The 16,730-nt window shown below is 38.4% G+C and overlaps 1 protein-coding gene across 1 annotated transcript in view; it reads right to left on the bottom strand.

Annotated features, from left to right (window-relative positions):
• Window positions 1-821: 821 nt before the first annotated feature.
• The window catches only part of COL1A2 (collagen type I alpha 2 chain), a 36,017-nt gene continuing 20,108 nt past the window's right edge, over window positions 822-16,730 (bottom strand). Inside the window, exons 30-52 of the mRNA XM_022586155.3 lie at window positions 16,362-16,406; window positions 15,088-15,186; window positions 13,793-13,900; window positions 13,075-13,128; window positions 12,092-12,145; window positions 11,314-11,367; window positions 11,162-11,215; window positions 10,958-11,065; window positions 10,528-10,581; window positions 9,601-9,654; window positions 8,445-8,606; window positions 7,598-7,705; window positions 6,822-6,929; window positions 6,418-6,471; window positions 6,222-6,329; window positions 6,023-6,076; window positions 5,542-5,649; window positions 5,021-5,074; window positions 4,792-4,899; window positions 4,207-4,465; window positions 3,605-3,789; window positions 2,640-2,882; window positions 822-1,805 (exon numbers count right to left, since the gene is read on the bottom strand). Of these exons, the coding sequence (XP_022441863.1) occupies window positions 1,659-1,805; window positions 2,640-2,882; window positions 3,605-3,789; window positions 4,207-4,465; window positions 4,792-4,899; window positions 5,021-5,074; window positions 5,542-5,649; window positions 6,023-6,076; window positions 6,222-6,329; window positions 6,418-6,471; window positions 6,822-6,929; window positions 7,598-7,705; window positions 8,445-8,606; window positions 9,601-9,654; window positions 10,528-10,581; window positions 10,958-11,065; window positions 11,162-11,215; window positions 11,314-11,367; window positions 12,092-12,145; window positions 13,075-13,128; window positions 13,793-13,900; window positions 15,088-15,186; window positions 16,362-16,406 (2,382 nt within the window). The 3' untranslated portion in view covers window positions 822-1,658. The remainder of the gene's footprint in view (window positions 1,806-2,639; window positions 2,883-3,604; window positions 3,790-4,206; window positions 4,466-4,791; window positions 4,900-5,020; window positions 5,075-5,541; window positions 5,650-6,022; window positions 6,077-6,221; window positions 6,330-6,417; window positions 6,472-6,821; window positions 6,930-7,597; window positions 7,706-8,444; window positions 8,607-9,600; window positions 9,655-10,527; window positions 10,582-10,957; window positions 11,066-11,161; window positions 11,216-11,313; window positions 11,368-12,091; window positions 12,146-13,074; window positions 13,129-13,792; window positions 13,901-15,087; window positions 15,187-16,361; window positions 16,407-16,730) is intronic.

Here is a 16,730-nt window from a genome sequence, read left to right as displayed (position 1 = left end):
GTTAGCAGACCTTGCTAACTTTTTTAGAGTTAATTTTAGATTTTTATCATGTTCAGTCTTTTGCTTTAAAAACTAATTGAATCTCGAGATGACTTATCACAGGAGGCAAATATTACAATCACAATTATGTTCTGCAACAGGAAATAAGCTCTAAATGAATCTTAAGATTATACTTGACACATTACTATGTTTAAGTGTATTAAAGATGTCATTGAAAGGTGCAGGGGGGGAAAAGGAACTTGATTTGACAGGTAGGTGTTCATGGTACTATTATCCACAACTGTCTGTGCTGATTGACAGCACACACATTACCTCTTAACAGGCATTGTACTCAGTTGCATCAGATTTAAGTGTATGGCATTTTTACTGAATATTTGAAACTGTTTTAGTTAATAGTATTAATTGTGCATAGACCAACTTTCAACCACTGTTTCAAAGTGCTTAATGGATAATAAACCAAAAAGTTCTATGGACCTCTACTTAGAATAAACTTAGGTCAACAATTGCCATGTTGCTTAGGTATTATGTATTTTGAGTAGGGCAAATGTTTTAACAGTTCAGAGAAGGAATCTTCCCCATGTTATAGATAAACTGAAACTCAGGAAGGTAAAGCACTCAAGGTCATTTAGCCAGAAGGAGCTGAGCCAGAATTGGAGCTCAGATCTCCAGGGTCCTTGTTCTCTGCTCTTTCTACCATACCAAACTGCCCTTTTTGCATAGTTCCTATCTAATGAGAAATACTCGGTCTAATGGCTGGTTAGAGACGCTATAATCCATATTTATACTGCAAAGAGCATTGAAGCAAGGAATTCTACTCAATATTTTCTTTGGAAAACCAAACATGCTTTATTTCATTTTTTGCACAATTTATTTAAACATCTCACATATACAAAATAGGTACAATTTAATTTTTCTGCTTGTCCGAGAAACAAGGCTTCTTTGGAACCATGGGAGAGGATGAAAATGAGACTGGCAAAGAACAAATGCTGAATTTAAAGAAGAGGACAATGTTGGGCAAACGATCCACTTACTTTTATTCGGGAATAAGATGTAAAGTACTGATGTTAAATCAAATGAAAAAAAATACACAATATAACTCAACACAGAGGAGTATTTCTTCTCAAATTCTCCTAGCACCATCAACATTCTTCAAGTATCTGAAATACTATTAGTTAGCACCTTTGTATTTTGAACAAAAAACAGATACCTCAGCTCAACTCTGTCTAGGTCAGCACCTAATGGTGTGGATCACACTCACAGGAAAGTGTTTTGAGGTAGTTTACACCTTTGGAAGTTTGGGTTTTAAACTTCCCTCTGTGGAAGATATTCAAAAGCCACAAGTGGTGCAAATGTTCATGGTTTTTATTTTTCAATTTTTATTTTGGTTTTCTTACAAAGGTTGACATTTTCCACAAGTTTAAGACTGTTGAAAAAAAAATTCCAGATTTTTGGAGAGGGGGAAAGGGAAAGGGAATTAATTAAATCGTATTGCACAATGCTCTGATCAATCCTTCTTCTTCTCTTTTGCCCACAATTTAAGCAAGTAGATGTGCAGAAGAAATGGAAGGATTCAGCTTTCAGTTAAGAAAGAAGAAAAAGAAATGGCCAAGAGAGAAATTTTTCAGATTTCCTTTTTCTTTAATTTAGGTTGAGTTCATTTATTTGAAACAGACTGGGCCAATGTTCAATCTGATTTCTTGGTCAGCGCCACCGATGTCCAAAGGTGCAATATCAAGGATGGGCAGGCGAGATGGCTTATTTGTTTTATATTCAATGATTGTCTTTCTCCATTCATTTATCTTTTTCTGTTTAAAAAGAGAAGAAAAATATACATAAAGCAGCACTATTATGGAACCTAACCATCTTGTATAATATTATATAATTATATATTGCATACAATTGTATTATATAATATATAATTATACAGAACATATATTTATATATAATTATATAATATATTAGATAATATTTATATATAATTATATGTTATATAATATTATATACTAGATATTATAATAACCACTTTTTGGCTTATGTCCTTCTGAAGATGTGTGTCTCAGATCAACAAGTGTATCTTTGAAACAGTAGCATCAGGGCTATCTTTACAGGGAGAGGTTTCCTACCAGTCTAATTTTATTAAAAAAAAACGTTCCAATGCATATTCCAAGTGGCTTATTTCTACATTATCTTTTCAGGATGTGTGTGGTAGGGTGGCTATGCAGTACTACTATTAGTGAATTTAAATTTTCTTCAATTTATAGTATATTATAGAGAAGGCATAAAGAAAAATTAAATATAGGTCATACTAATAAAATAAAATACATATAACTATAAATTACAGTTTGGGCCCTTTTAATCTCAAGTAATTTTAAGTTATGGGTATACATCATCATTTAAGAAACTCATGTTAGAAGACAACTAATACATGGAACAGAGTATATATTTCAGTATTTCAGAAAATTTCAGAAGGCAAGATCTGATAAGAATATTCTGAATTTACCATCTGAATTTAAACAAATACATTTATGAAAGAGAAATCAAATAAGTTTGGTCTCTCATTCATCTGTTCGTTTAATGGTCTATGCTCCACTATCCCACTTCCCAAATAAATGTTATTCCCATACTTCACTATTACTTACAGAGCAGCCATCTACAAGAACAGTGTAAGTGAATCTGCTGTTGCCCTCAGCAACAAGTTCAACATCATTGGATCCTTGCAGAATGACAGCCTTTTTCAGGTTGCCAGTCTCCTCATCCATGTATGCAATGCTGTTCTTGCAATGGTAGGTGATGTTTTGAGAGGCATGGTTGGCCAGCAGGCGCATGAAGGCAAGTTGGGTAGCCATTTCCTTGGTAGTTACTCCTTCAACATTATATTCAAACTACAGAGAATAAGATGGGCATTCCAGTTAAGTGAAGAAGGACTCAGATACTAAGAGTCAAATTTAAAAAAACAGTCTGGTATAGAGAGGAATAATGGACTCAGATCTGAACTTGTACTTTTAAAGGAAACTCAATTCACTTGTCTTTGAAATATAAGCTACCTAGAAGGAACATAAGAACTACCAAGCTGAGGCAAGTCATCTCAAAAAGGGACCTGTTTCAGATAAAGCCCAGATACACACACACACACACACACACACACACACACACACACATACACACATATATATGTGTTTCCTTTTTTAAAATAAGAGAGCAAGGATCTAGAGATTCAGACCCCTTTAGTTTTCTATAATTCCCACCAATAAAGTTGATGAAAACTTTTAATTAGAAATTCAGAAAAGCTCATATCTTGAAAATACATGTGGCATGAGTACTGGACTACATGCTGGCCAGTACTCCTTCACACTTAATGACATTAGTCAGTTTCTCCAGCGATTATCAATTAAGTCACATTTGAATTTTTATTTTTGAATTATATGGATATGTCTAATCAATCCATCTTTAACGTGCAATCTAGGACATAACCAAACCCAAGAACAGAGCAGGTTCTTTTAAAAAGCCCATTTTGGTAAAGGGCTAAAATGTAGATAATTAAAAAACGAATAATCCGAACAAGATATTATTTAGTAGGAGAAGGAATGTTTGTAGGATTCCTTACCTGGGTACCACCATTGATAGTTTCTCCTACCCAGACGTGCTTCTTGGCCTTGGAACTTCTGTACCAGTTCTTGACTGGGATGTTTTCAGGCTGAGCCCGGATGCAGGTTTCGCCAGTAGAGAAATCACAGTATACTTTGATAGCATCCATAGTACATCCTTGGTTAGGGTCAACCCAGTAGTAACCTTTTAGAAAAAACAAGACCCAGATCATAAAACCTCTCATTGAGTGGCATATAGGTTCTAATAATTACTAGTCAAAGATTCTGAGTCCCATAAGTAACAGTTCTGATTGTACTGTTATATTGTCTACTCCACATTAACAGGAAGAGGGTGGCTATTTTCTAAATTAGACAGTTCCTCCTCTCCTCTCCATGAAAATCAAATCAGGGTACATATTACCATGAAAAGGGCAAAAACAGGTATCAAGACAATCTTGAAAATGGGTGCTGGTTGGGAGAAGAAAATGTTTTATTAAGTGGGTATGATTTCACATAATGCAGTTTTTACCCAAATACCTTTTTCCTCTAAATATCAGTGGGAACTGATTTTGAAAAGCCTAACTTGTGAGAAGGGTCATTCTGGTTGGACATCTCAACCTACCACTGCTCCATTCTGGGTGGCTGAGTCTCAAGTCACGGCATGTGCGCGCTGGGTTCTTCCTAGAGCCTTCTGGAGTAAGAAGAGTCTCAATCTGGTTGTTGAGAGATTTCAGAGTAGCATCAACTTCATAATCCTTGGGTCTGAGAGATGGTGGTGAGCGAGGCTGGTCAGCCCTGTAGAAGTCTCCTTCAAAACCGAAGTCATAACCACCACCACTAGGGCCAGGAGGGCCAGGAGGGCCAGGAGGACCAGGAGGGCCCTGCAGAGTGTAAGTAAGAAAGAGGAGGCTTTGTATTTGGTTACAGTGAGAGAATGAGAGCAGGTTTTCCGTCGAGATTCACACAAAAGCATGTTCTAATAAGTAAAAAAGAATCAAGTTCATGTAAATAACAACTTGCTTCCAGGCATACTTGCAGGGATGGGTTTATAGAGCTCATTATATACAGGCAATTTTTATATATTTTAGAAAACATACAGAAATGGGGGATTACTTTAATGTGTTGTTGTAATTGTCTTGGTTTAGTCTAAAGAAGATATTCCCTTAGGTCAGTGATGCCCTTTATTATTTCCCTAAATCATACTTACAGAAGGACCTTGGCTACCCTGAGAGCCACGAATGCCAGCAGGTCCGACTGCACCAGGATGTCCAGTGCGACCGTCCTTGCCAGAAGGGCCAGAAGGACCAGAAGGGCCCTAGGGAAGAAGGAAACCAAGTCTGTGTGAGCCAGCAAAAACCCCACAAGGGAGAAGAGGTCTGGGGCTCACTGCCTGCCATAGGCTCCTTTCAGAGATAAACGTCTCTTAGTTGACCTACCCTAGGACCAGCAGGACCCACAGTGCCAGGAGCACCTTGATCGCCATGATGACCCTTTAAAGAGAGAATAGGAAAATCACACCTTCAGAACATGTGTCGATACACAGATTTCAAAAAATTGAATGGAAAACTTTAGTTTCAATGGACTCTGGATTGAGAAAATTGAAAATGTAAAATGGGGCTCTTTTCTCTCATTATGTCTATTATATTCAATTATTTTTTTCTACAAGCCACTTCAGAAGTGCAATATTAGTCATTCCTCTAATTATATTTATTTTAAGTGGGGTTGAAGGACATTGTTGCCAGGAGATTTTAATATATGTATATTTCTATCTCCCCTAACCCTCGCCTTTTCATGTTGGGATGAAATAGCATTACCTCTGAGCTATGGAGTTAGAGAACGGGAAGTGAATATGATGTAGGACATTTTAGAACAATAGCAGTGAAATTGTGAGGAAGTTCATTCTGTGTTGAAGGACTTTAAGATCTGTGTACATGCTGGATGTCCACATTGTACTTACAGCAAGACCAGGAAGACCCTGCAATCCATTGTGTCCCTTTAAGCCAGGAAGTCCTCTGGGCCCCTTATCACCAGGCTCTCCCTTATCACCTCGAATACCTTGTGGGCCCTATAAAGAAAAAGGACAGATAGGACATTTACCTTTGAAAGATGACACTCGATTCTCCACAAATATTGTTCAATCTGTTTACAAAGATAATTCAAGACATGCAAAGGTCTAAAAGCCATGTGGGTGCTACTCCCAACTCTTAATCTGCTTTAGTTGAGCTGTCTGTAAAGTGGCTAAGCGTTGTGATAATTTAATACAAATAAGAATAGACTTGAAATATAAGAGATTAAAAGGTATTTGTAGCAACTCTCCACATGGACTAAAACTTAAAAAAATATATAAAATCCAGTCTATGTATTATTTATCTTTTTTAATGTACAGTGTGGACTGATCCTCCCTAACTGTTGTACAGAAATCTTCACCATGTACATACACTAGGACCTCTTGGACCAACAGCACCGGCCAGACCAGCGGGACCAGAAGGACCCTGTGAATTAGAAAAGAAAAACACAATTTATCAGCCAAGCCCAAGATCCTCCTCCCTAGGCCACCACAGTTCCCAAGTGTGGGGAGGTCAGAGGTAAAGCCTGCTGAGGATGACAGCATTAAGGGACTGGTGTTTATAAACTTACAGGCTCACCGCGGTTTCCATGTTTGCCAGTTGGACCCACAGGGCCTTGAGGACCAGGTGCACCCGCAGTACCAGTGGGACCAGCGTTACCAGGGTAACCACGATCCCCCTGCCGAAGGCAGAAATGAAGCTTAGCATCAATCCGGCCTGTAGTTTAGTCCCTTTTAAGTTAGAGAACAACGGTGAGGTGTACTGACCTTGTGTCCAGCTTGACCATCGCGGCCTGGGGGACCATCATTCCCAGGGTTGCCCTGTGAAGACACCATGCCAATTAAGGTGCTTAGGGAGGCTCTGTAGCTCACTGACCCCTGCAGTTCAGCTATCTGCCTTCATTACTCCCAGTGCCCAATAGAGAACCCCCTTTTCAGGCTGTTAAAAATAGGAACAAGAACTTGCCAACCTAGATTTTTATAGAATTTTTTTTAAAATATTTTGGCCAACTTGAAGTATGCTACTTAAAGACTCATTCCCTAGCCCAAGTTATTTTTAGGATTGTCAATACTGGGAGTGGTGAGTACATGTAGACCTCAGCTCAGGATACAAAGTTACACACAAGGAAGTACTGCTAGGTTATATTTTACAAACCAAATGGCGGACTCACATCACGACCAGCTTCACCAGGAGCACCATTGACGCCAGGATTACCCACAGCACCAGGGGGACCACGGGCCCCAGCTGGGCCTGCAATGCCGAGAGGGCCAGGTTCACCCTAAAGAGGCAGAGAAGACAAAACTCCTCTTACTGGATTGAGTGCCACTCATTCTCCCAAAACAACGTTAGCCAGGGGATTCCAGGTTTAAGCGAGAAGGTAGATTGAAAGTGAGTGGGCCACATAATGGTAAGAAGTGTCATTAGTGTCATCTTTGCCTTTCTCCTACACACTTGGATGGTCAGCTTTATGTACTTTTGGAATGTTGCTCTGTACAAGGTGAGTCTAGTTTCATCTGATTTTCCAAATAAAATGAATTCATAAAGTTGAGAGAGTTTACGGAGATTAGATGGTTCCTAGTTGCTGTCATGTATTAGGTTTAATAGAATGATTCAGAACTTCTAGAGTTTCATTCTTTCTACAGGATAGATGATGCTAGCATTTCATACTGCAGAGGAGTAAATGCAATTAGAGCTTATATCGTTTTTAAGCATGTAAAAAGAACAAAAATTGTTCTGCATAATGTTAAGCTGTGTCTTTATAGCATGTGTCTAAGTAAGGTGGTATTAAAGCTTCTTAGATAAGTGACATGTGATCTGTATAAAGAAAATGCTATGAATAAAAAATCTTAAGTGGAGTTATTCACTGATCAATCTGTCACAGTTGAAGTGGCAGCTTTTAAATCTTTTCTTATGTTAATGAGAATAAGAATGGTGTCAAACACTCACCATAGATCCAGCAACACCTGGTAGACCACGTTCACCTCTAGAGCCTGGGAGACCCAGAAAACCAGGAACACCAAGAAGACCTTGAGGACCTGGGGTGCCAGGAGATCCCTAAACAACAGTAAAAATACTGAGTATTACTGTAAGACCCTAGGAGACAACACAGGTTGGCTTGAGGCTTCTGAGAATGAGTTTATCCTCAGTTTAGAAAAAGGCTAATGACCTCCTATTAGTAGAACATATCTTTGGCTATCTTTTCTCTAGTGAAGACAATGAGTTTACGTCTTGGCATGTTTATTTCTTTGTACCTGGTTCCTCCTTGAGACCAATGGAACAACATTTAAAAATATGTGGTTGGGATTAATGAAGCCATCTTGGAGTGAGGGAATAGAGTTCTTATAGAATTTATGCTGGGAAGCAAATTTTGACCTTGGCCTCTAACTGCACCAGGTCTAGTAAAGTCACATTTCGGAGTAGCAATAATACTGCACATTGCATGTTTAAAAAATTGGTAGCTTACTGATATTGATTAATTTACAGTAGAGTGACCAGAGCAATGGGATGCTGTTCTAATCCCAGTACCAGTGAGGTACTCTCACAACAGCTTAAGGGGCTGTATTGATAAAACAGTGAGTTCCCTCACTTATTGTCATCTCCATCTAGTGCCTTCTGAGCATCTGCTGAAGCCATGACACCTCAGTATCGGTTGGATAGACTTCCTGGCTCAACTGAGCTCTACTTGAGAGCCCGCAATACTCATCAACAAATATATGCCACCTGAAGGTTTGTACAAGGGATTTATATAAATTCAACGCAAGGTATTAAGAAAGAGGAGTTTGAAATCACTTACAGCAGTACCAGGCTCTCCAGAGGGACCCTTCTCACCAACAAAGCCAGGGGGGCCAGAAGCACCTGTTTCTCCAGTTCGACCAACTGGACCTTGGTCACCACGAGGCCCACGAAGTCCTTCTTTACCAGCAGGACCAGGGGGACCAGGGGGGCCAGTGATACCCTGTGAGCAAATACATGAGGTCATTTACTTTCTGTTAATCATCACAGAATGGGAGAGAGCAGCTGAGGTTATAAATATTAAGATGCAAACAACTTGAAGCAACAAAATAATATCCTGGTCATTTTGGAGAAATGTTTAGAAGTCTTCACAGTCTTTCTTGTAGAAAGAAGCAACTTTCATCTTCCTCTCCTGGGGCTGTAATAAAGTGAACAACCGAGGCAGAAGCTACGGCAAATGTCTGTGAGAAAAAGCAATGCTGTACCACCAGCCACCTGGCATACTGGAATCAGAACTATGTCGAGTTATAAGAGCTAGCTGTAAATGAATGGGAATTTGGGTTTTGGAGGACTCTGCTTGTTTCTTTTTGAAGAAAGCCAATACAGGCATTTTGCTCATAATTGAGGAATCACATATGCTCTCAACTAGGTTTAATTAAATGCCTACAGGGAATGAAGATTTTTCTGTTATGAACCTGTGAAAGGATTCCAAGAAATCAACATCTTCGCTATTTTTTTTCCCTGAAACCTTAACCAGAAGACTTAATCCTTTGTAATTAATTAAATTCTCTTGAGTCCTGACAGGAGAGTCTGAATCAGAATTAAATTAGAGGCCAAACCACCTTTAAATTCAGGAACAATTATACTTTAACAACGGAGGCAGAATGTTGGCCATAAAGGGTAATTAGATATAGAAATATCTGATATGTGACTAAAACTGTTCTGTTTTTTATTTTTAACAAAGAGACCATGCCCCTAAAAGGGGACAAGGGGACTTATGTTCACATGAATAAAAGCCTCTTAAACTGATATTTCTAATATAATTTCTGATGATTTTGCCTTAATGATTCAGAAAAACTGATTTCAGATTAGGAAAGTAATAGCAAAATATTAGTAGCATGTTTTTCATAGGGAGTTTCTTACCAGTTTCTTACTAGAGGCTAGGGATTTTGGCTAGAGTAAATAAATGAAGACACATTTTGAAGTGATTTACTTACAGAGGGTCCAGGAGGACCAGTCCTTCCAGCAGCACCAGGGAAACCCGTAGCACCCTAAGAACCAAGCACATTAAAATTCCACAGTCAGCACCAACTCCAGGAATTTGGGTAAGATGGAAATTTCTCCCTTGGAAAATCCTCAGTACACGTGACCAAGGATGGACCAAAGAGTAGGCAGTGACAGCCTCAGGTAGGGTATTATGTTAAATATACCCAGGACCCCGAAGACCCTCCATCTCTACACAGCTTCCTGACCAGCATGCCCCCAGTTGCAATGCCTATATTTTGCATTAAGACTCTGATAGTTCTTTTTTGAAATGCTAACATATTGCCTGATGGTTGTAAAAGCAAGAAGACAAGACACTATACTATTATTATATATGATCTGTATATATTAATAACTTAACCACCTGGCTGGCTGCTAAGGGAATGGACACTGAGTAAGTAATTTTGTCTACAGAAGAAGGTATAATAAAAGACCAAGGGTATTAATTGCTGTCCAATGAGAGGAGGAAGAAGTCAGTGGAGTTGATTCCTGGGGAGCTTTGGGTCTCTAGGAAGTCAGTGTGATAGCACTGGACACCAAGGGAAGGGACCTAATCAGGCAGAAGAAGGGGGGCATCAACAAAATGATAAAAGGTACCAAAGAAATATTTTACCCATTTCACAGACTACTTGGGGTTAACTTTGGTTATCACTACCTCAAGTGGAGTGGTAGCAACATACAGTGCGCTGAGTTCCAGCTGGGATTAAGTTAACATTCCATGAATCTGATCTTGACTTCATTATCAGAATTTCTTTAAATAGTTAGCTTGACTCTCAAGACTCTCATTATAGTCCAAATTACCAAAAATTTCCAAACTTTCAAGTTGTCCCTAATAGATTCTGAAGAAAGAAAAATTATCAGAATACACTGTAAATACTCACAGGGGGGCCTCCATCACCACGACTTCCAGCAGGACCAGGGGGACCATTTGGACCCTAAATGGAAACAAGAAAAGATGGTCAAATCGGAAAACAATCTTTATAAATGTTACTCTTTTCTTCAAATGGATCATTCCCATGTCTATTAGAATCAAATCTAGAAATGTAAAATGATTATCTGTGTTATATAAAATAAATGTCCTTACTTCAATATTACCACCTTTATGGGTAATCAAAGAAGTGAGATAAAACAATATTTATGAAACTTTTATAATGTGTAAAGTGGTATGCAAATGTTAACTCTTATTTTAAAATTGTCTCCTATCTGGTATGTTCCCTGATGTATAGCAGGCACTTGATTGATTTATGTTGAGTTATAAGATTTCATGGGTAACTGCACAGGCTGTGTTGACCATCAGTGAATTCAACTTACAGCTGGGCCAACAGCTCCAACGGGGCCTGTGGGACCAGTAGGGCCATTTTCACCCTTGGGTCCTTTGGTTCCTCTCTCTCCTTTAGCACCAGGTTGACCAGCAGCGCCCTGTTGGAAAGGAACAGTTATAGTTCAGGTGTTCCAACTTACTCTACTTGCTAACTTGGAATGTTTTCAGATTGACCTGTGTCACATGATACTCACAGCAGGACCAGCAAATCCATTGGGGCCAGCGGGACCAACCTCACCACGTTCACCCTAGGTGGGAAAAGGGATTTTTAAAATGTCTTAGCAATCTTAGATTCATGAGTGTCTAGAAGTTATGAGTGTCTAAAACGACCCAGGTTTTTACTTACAGGGCTACCACGAGGACCAACAGGACCAGCGGGACCAGCAGGACCAGCTTCACCCTATAAGGGGGCCAAAAATGAGTTTGTCAGTGTTCCTCACACAAACGCTCAAAGAGGTAGGAGGGAGAGGGAACAGGCGTAGACAGCGGGCTCTTGCCAGAGTTTGCAATTGCATCCAAAGAGATAACTAATTCACATCTCACAGAGAAAAGTGAAATGGATTCTTACTCTGCATAATATTGTATTAATTTTGGAGGGTGAAATGGTATTGGTCATACACTTGCCAAAACACTATAAATCAGTGCCCACAATACCAGGAGGAGGACATTTTAATTTTTAGATGGACACAGGGCTGATCTATTTGCTGCAATTTGTGCTATACAATAAATAAGGTCTATTTTAAGTGGACTGTTCAATGTGAAATGGGCACACTATGTATTTTATTGATTTTTTTTTTTTTTACAATGAAGGCTTCAAGAAGGCTCAGTGCATTAGGATATTGTTAATGGGCAACCCCGAAAGACTTTAAAAGACTTTAAAACAAATGATAGGGATTGAAGTATAGATCAGATACCTGGCAGGTGTATAGGAAGGGAAAGAGACGTTTCAACACACAGCGTTTGTTTCTTGCTGCCCCATACTAATGGATAAGTTTTTAAATCAATGGGCTTTAGACCAAGCCATAAAAATGAATTGCCAGGGCCCTTTGGGGCCAGGGTGGCAGGGAATTTTAGATACCGCCATTGGCTCAGAGAGCTGCAACTCAGTGAAAATGCATGCTTACCCGGTCCCCGTTGGCTCCAGCAGGACCAGGGGCACCTACAGCACCAGGAGCACCCTAGTACCAAAAAGAAAACAAGTCTTGTTAATAACACCCCCATACCATCAAAAGTGACCCTTGCTGTTTCCCCTTGCTGTGCTTATACAGTGACTGAACACTCTGGGTGGACATCAAGAAAGCTTTTGAAGCATTTCAGTTCTAATTATCAAGACTATTAGAAGCCACTCTCAGGAGGAGAGTACCCTAGTGGTGAAGGTTATGGAACTAAGTCATGGGCAGGCTAGGCACACTGGGGAGATCTGAACTCTCTGCTCTTGTAAAATTCCCTGGAGAGTAGCAAATGACTAGCCTTGCTAAGAACTGTGAGGACTGTGTGAGTTGGAGAAAGGATATGATGAATGTGCCACAGGGAGTTATCAGGCCTGAGGAAGAGGTGAGAAAAGCCCAAGTGGCTTATGGCCTGGAAGAGCCATGATATCAACACTCTAGGTAGGATTATTATACCTTTATGGGATTATCATTGGCATCTCCATGGCATTAACAGTTAATCTTTGGAGCTGCTCTTTGAGTGATAAATTCTTAGGGTATACATTTGAATAAACAGGACCTTATTAGAGGTTCTGGCTTCCTAAAATGTAAGAATTATTGTTTTTTCTAAAGCCCTATGATAAACAATCATTTAATGTTCTATTAAACCTAGAGATTTTGGACTGTAGTTTGTACTTGGTATAGTTAACACTAAGGAAGGTAGAAAATTCAGGCTATGATTTTCAAGGGGATAAGTCCTCATTTGAATTTTTCTTTTGGAACATGTAAACTGATATTATTAGTCATAGGTCCAGGAAGGAATGGAATACTCTTTTACAAAACTTGAATCCCTCTTTTGTCAGTTCAGTTTTGGAAAGCTTCTCAACTCAAATTGAGTGAAATGTAAAACAAAACAAAACAGAACAAAACAATCTGAGTACCAACAGAATTCTACTCACACGAGCACCGTCTCTGCCGTGGCTACCAACATCACCTCTGAGACCAGTTTCACCCTGAAAGTAAAAAGCAAGAGCAAATGTTTGTTTTCTGACCAAATTTTTGAATCAAAATTAATCCACAGTGTTTTTACAGAAGATGCTATAATACTTTTATTCATTTAAGATCTTTAGTAATGTTTTGATTCCCTACCATTCTATAAAATATTGAATGAGGAAAAAATAATTCAAGGCCCTTTCCAGATTAGTGTTAAATATTCTTTTCTAATTTCCATACACCCTCCTGAAGCGTAATCAAGCAAGGTACAAATTCATGTGGACAGAATTATAAGGCAACATCACAATGGGCTTCAGTGCCTGATCACTCTTACGGCATAACTAATGCAGCAGCACGGTTGACAGCTGTTCAATATAGCTTCTTCCCATTAATTAGGGCAGGCTGAGGCATTATTGTTAGTGGCATTAAAATGAGCCTCATGTATTACTCAACACCATCTGTTTGCGTGAAATTCCACGGTAGCAAAGAATTTTGCCAGATTAGTGAGTTTAGAAATGCGTAGGTGCTAGGTGGCAGAGGGAAATGTATACAGATAGATATCAAAATGCTACCAGACCACCTGCCAAGAACTGTAAAAAAAAAAAAAAAATGGTTGACCTTGCACAGCCTTCTTTGTGAGAGTTCATCAACAATATGTATTGAGGTCAAACACTGAGAGGCTACCTTTTCTCCCTTGCCTCCAGGTATGCCAGCAGCACCCCTTTCTCCTGGGAGTCCATTAGGACCAGATGGACCAGCAGTGCCTGGAGCACCAACCACACCAGGTTCGCCCTTGAATCAAACACATGTGAAATCAGTTATTTCTGTGGTACAAGAAGAAAATGAAGAGCCAAACTCTTGAAGCATTCCAATTTAAACATTTAATGGATAGCATGCTCGCCTGCTTAGACACAAAGGAGGCCTACTGAAAGGAGGGAGAATATAACCGAGGAAGATGCTGTTAATGACACAGTGACTAAAGAGAAGAGGGTAGTAGGATGGGTGCCTGTGATTTTCCTATAACCTGCTCCCAGTCCTCTTAAGGGAGTCAGGCAGGGGAGAGAAGAGGGTACGACAATGGAAGGCAGAGAGTGAAAAATGCCCACAAACGTTTTTCAAGGTGAAGTCTCTTAGCTCAGACAGGAAATGTGGAAAGAGACCTCATCAACGGGGGAGATGTTTACATTCTAATCTTCTTAAGAGTGTGGACTATAGCTTCCATTTTTTTATAAAACCTTACAATTCCACATACTTAAAACCTGTTGACTAGCTCCTGAGATAAAACCCTTTGAAAGTACTTTCTCACAGAACCAATATTTCCTTTCTTACTTCCTCTCTCCCTCTAACCTTATTTTATTTTTTCCAATATCCTTCCATATACCAAAATAGCCTTTTATAGCAAATCTTTACCCTTTAAAGGTAAGAATCAGAAGTAATATGTTACCTTCTCTTTATTGTGGTTGAAGTAATCTGTTTTTCAGAAATGTGTAATTCCATCTATTTTAAGATCTAAACCACAGATTCTATTTTGAAACACAAGTTTTCAGGCTTATGTTTTGGGGATGAATGTACTGTCCAGTTAATTTTTATCATCATAAAATTATCTTATTAAAATTTAGATTACTTTTTGAAATTTTACTTTATGAAGTAGGACGTTGGGAAGGTAAAAGTTCATTCTCTAAAAATAGTGTCCAAATGTATACGATGTTTCTAGATTAAGACAAAAGTATAAATAGTGTGATGAGAAAAGAGTGAAAACCCATACTAATTCATTTATGTGTGTATAACACTGGGGTTTTGCCTCTTTTGGAATAATTCAGGTCAGTTGGAATCAGATTGTTATTTACTGAGGTGGAAATCATCACAGAACTGGAAATAAATTAAAAAAAAATCTGAGAAACAATTCATTTACTACTGTAAAGGATTTACTTATTCTAGAGCACACTGGGCCAAACCAGCAATATGTAACAAAGTTTTACCTTGTTCCCATCAGGCCCTGCAGGTCCAGAAGGACCACGGCTTCCAATAGGACCAGCAGGACCAGCAGCACCGCTTTCACCTGGGGGACCACGCTCCCCCTGTGAAAAGGGGATTAGAAGAAGTGTTACACTGTTCATCATTTTCAGAGATACCATTTTACACATTAGAGTTCACACTTGTTTAGCTTTTGAATCCTAGTTCTGCCAAATGCCTAGTTTACTAGCAAATTATAATTATTTTTCCCTTAATTTCTCTACTAGTAAAATGAAGGGATGGGATGAGATAATCTCTAATGTCTCATTCAGCTCTAGCGTTCTATGGCTACAACTCCAAAATTTGTTGCTTTTAGAGTGTAATATTCAACTTTTGGAATTCATTTCCTTTTTTTGTGATAGGTCCATAGGTAAAAATAGATGCCAGTTATGCACAGTACCATCATTTTAGGTGAATAGCAATGCCAGATGTAAATAAGATTAGATATTTCATATATATGCTCTCTTTATACAATTGCATGCAATAGTGATGTAACAGCTACAATATAGTTAAGAGAGAATATATGTATGAAAATGTGTGTATTTGTATGTGTGTCTATCTTTCTATCTATCTATCTAAATATTTCCCAATTTGCATGTAAATATCACTACAACATAGTATTCTATGGTCCAGAATATTTAACATTTAAGCCCACATTGCAACTGTTTCAAAGGCCCTTGTTATAATTTGGTTCTATGATACTATGGTTCTATGACAGTAAATTTGTTTGGGCATCCTAGCTATATGGTAACTAGCCACATAACAATATACTTTAGGGGCCAACTAATCTTTCCAGTTATTCTAATGACCACAGACAAATGACATCAATTTATTTAATATTTAAAATAAAAGTAGGCTCATGATTTCATCTTTTAGACTTTGAACACCAACACACATTGGAAAAATTGATTTTAAATCTTAGTAAGATATTACTTTTCCTTAGCTCAGGTCGAGCCACTGTCATAAATATATCATACTTGTTTGTATAAATCACTGAATATAATACCTATATTAGTTCATTTATGTTTCTTATAATCCTGTGGTTTTTAAATAAGAAATATGAGCAATTACATAAAAAGTCTACTGTCAATTTAGAAATTGAATATTCTCTGCAGATTATGTTTGACTACAGAAGAGTGTCAGGAATTTGCTGTTACAAGGTCACCAATAGTTTTTAGGAGAAGGCACCATTTGTTTTAAAAACATTGCGAGAAGTTTATGAAAGTTAAGTAACACTTACTCTTGAACCAGCAGGACCAGGGAGACCAAATTCACCAGGGATACCCTAGGGAAAACATGAGAAAAAATAAAGTGTGAAACTTATGTATGTTCTCTAAATCCACATATGTTTATGATATTTAGAAAAGTTTTGAGAGTGAAGTAAAGCCCGATAGGCTCTACCTACATGAGTGTATAAGTACACAGGCTATTAGGACCAAGAGAGCTTTCAGTGGTGTATGGAAAGATTTTTAAAAAGTGAGAATTTCACTGATATTAAATATATATCTATCCTAGAACCTGGTATCAGAAAATTTTAGTCTCTCATTATTTGGTTTATTGCTTTTTAAAAAGTGAAGAAAGACTATCTCCTTTGATAATATAATAAATA

The sequence above is a fragment of the Delphinapterus leucas genome, chromosome 9 (assembly GCF_059928025.1).
Source record: "Delphinapterus leucas isolate spDelLeu-1000000601 "Yukka" chromosome 9, BTC_Dleu_Yukka2, whole genome shotgun sequence".
In the NCBI taxonomy this organism is placed as follows: Eukaryota; Metazoa; Chordata; class Mammalia; order Artiodactyla; family Monodontidae; genus Delphinapterus; species Delphinapterus leucas.
Note: the sequence above shows the minus strand (reverse complement) of the source record. Positions and strands in the feature narration are given on the sequence as shown.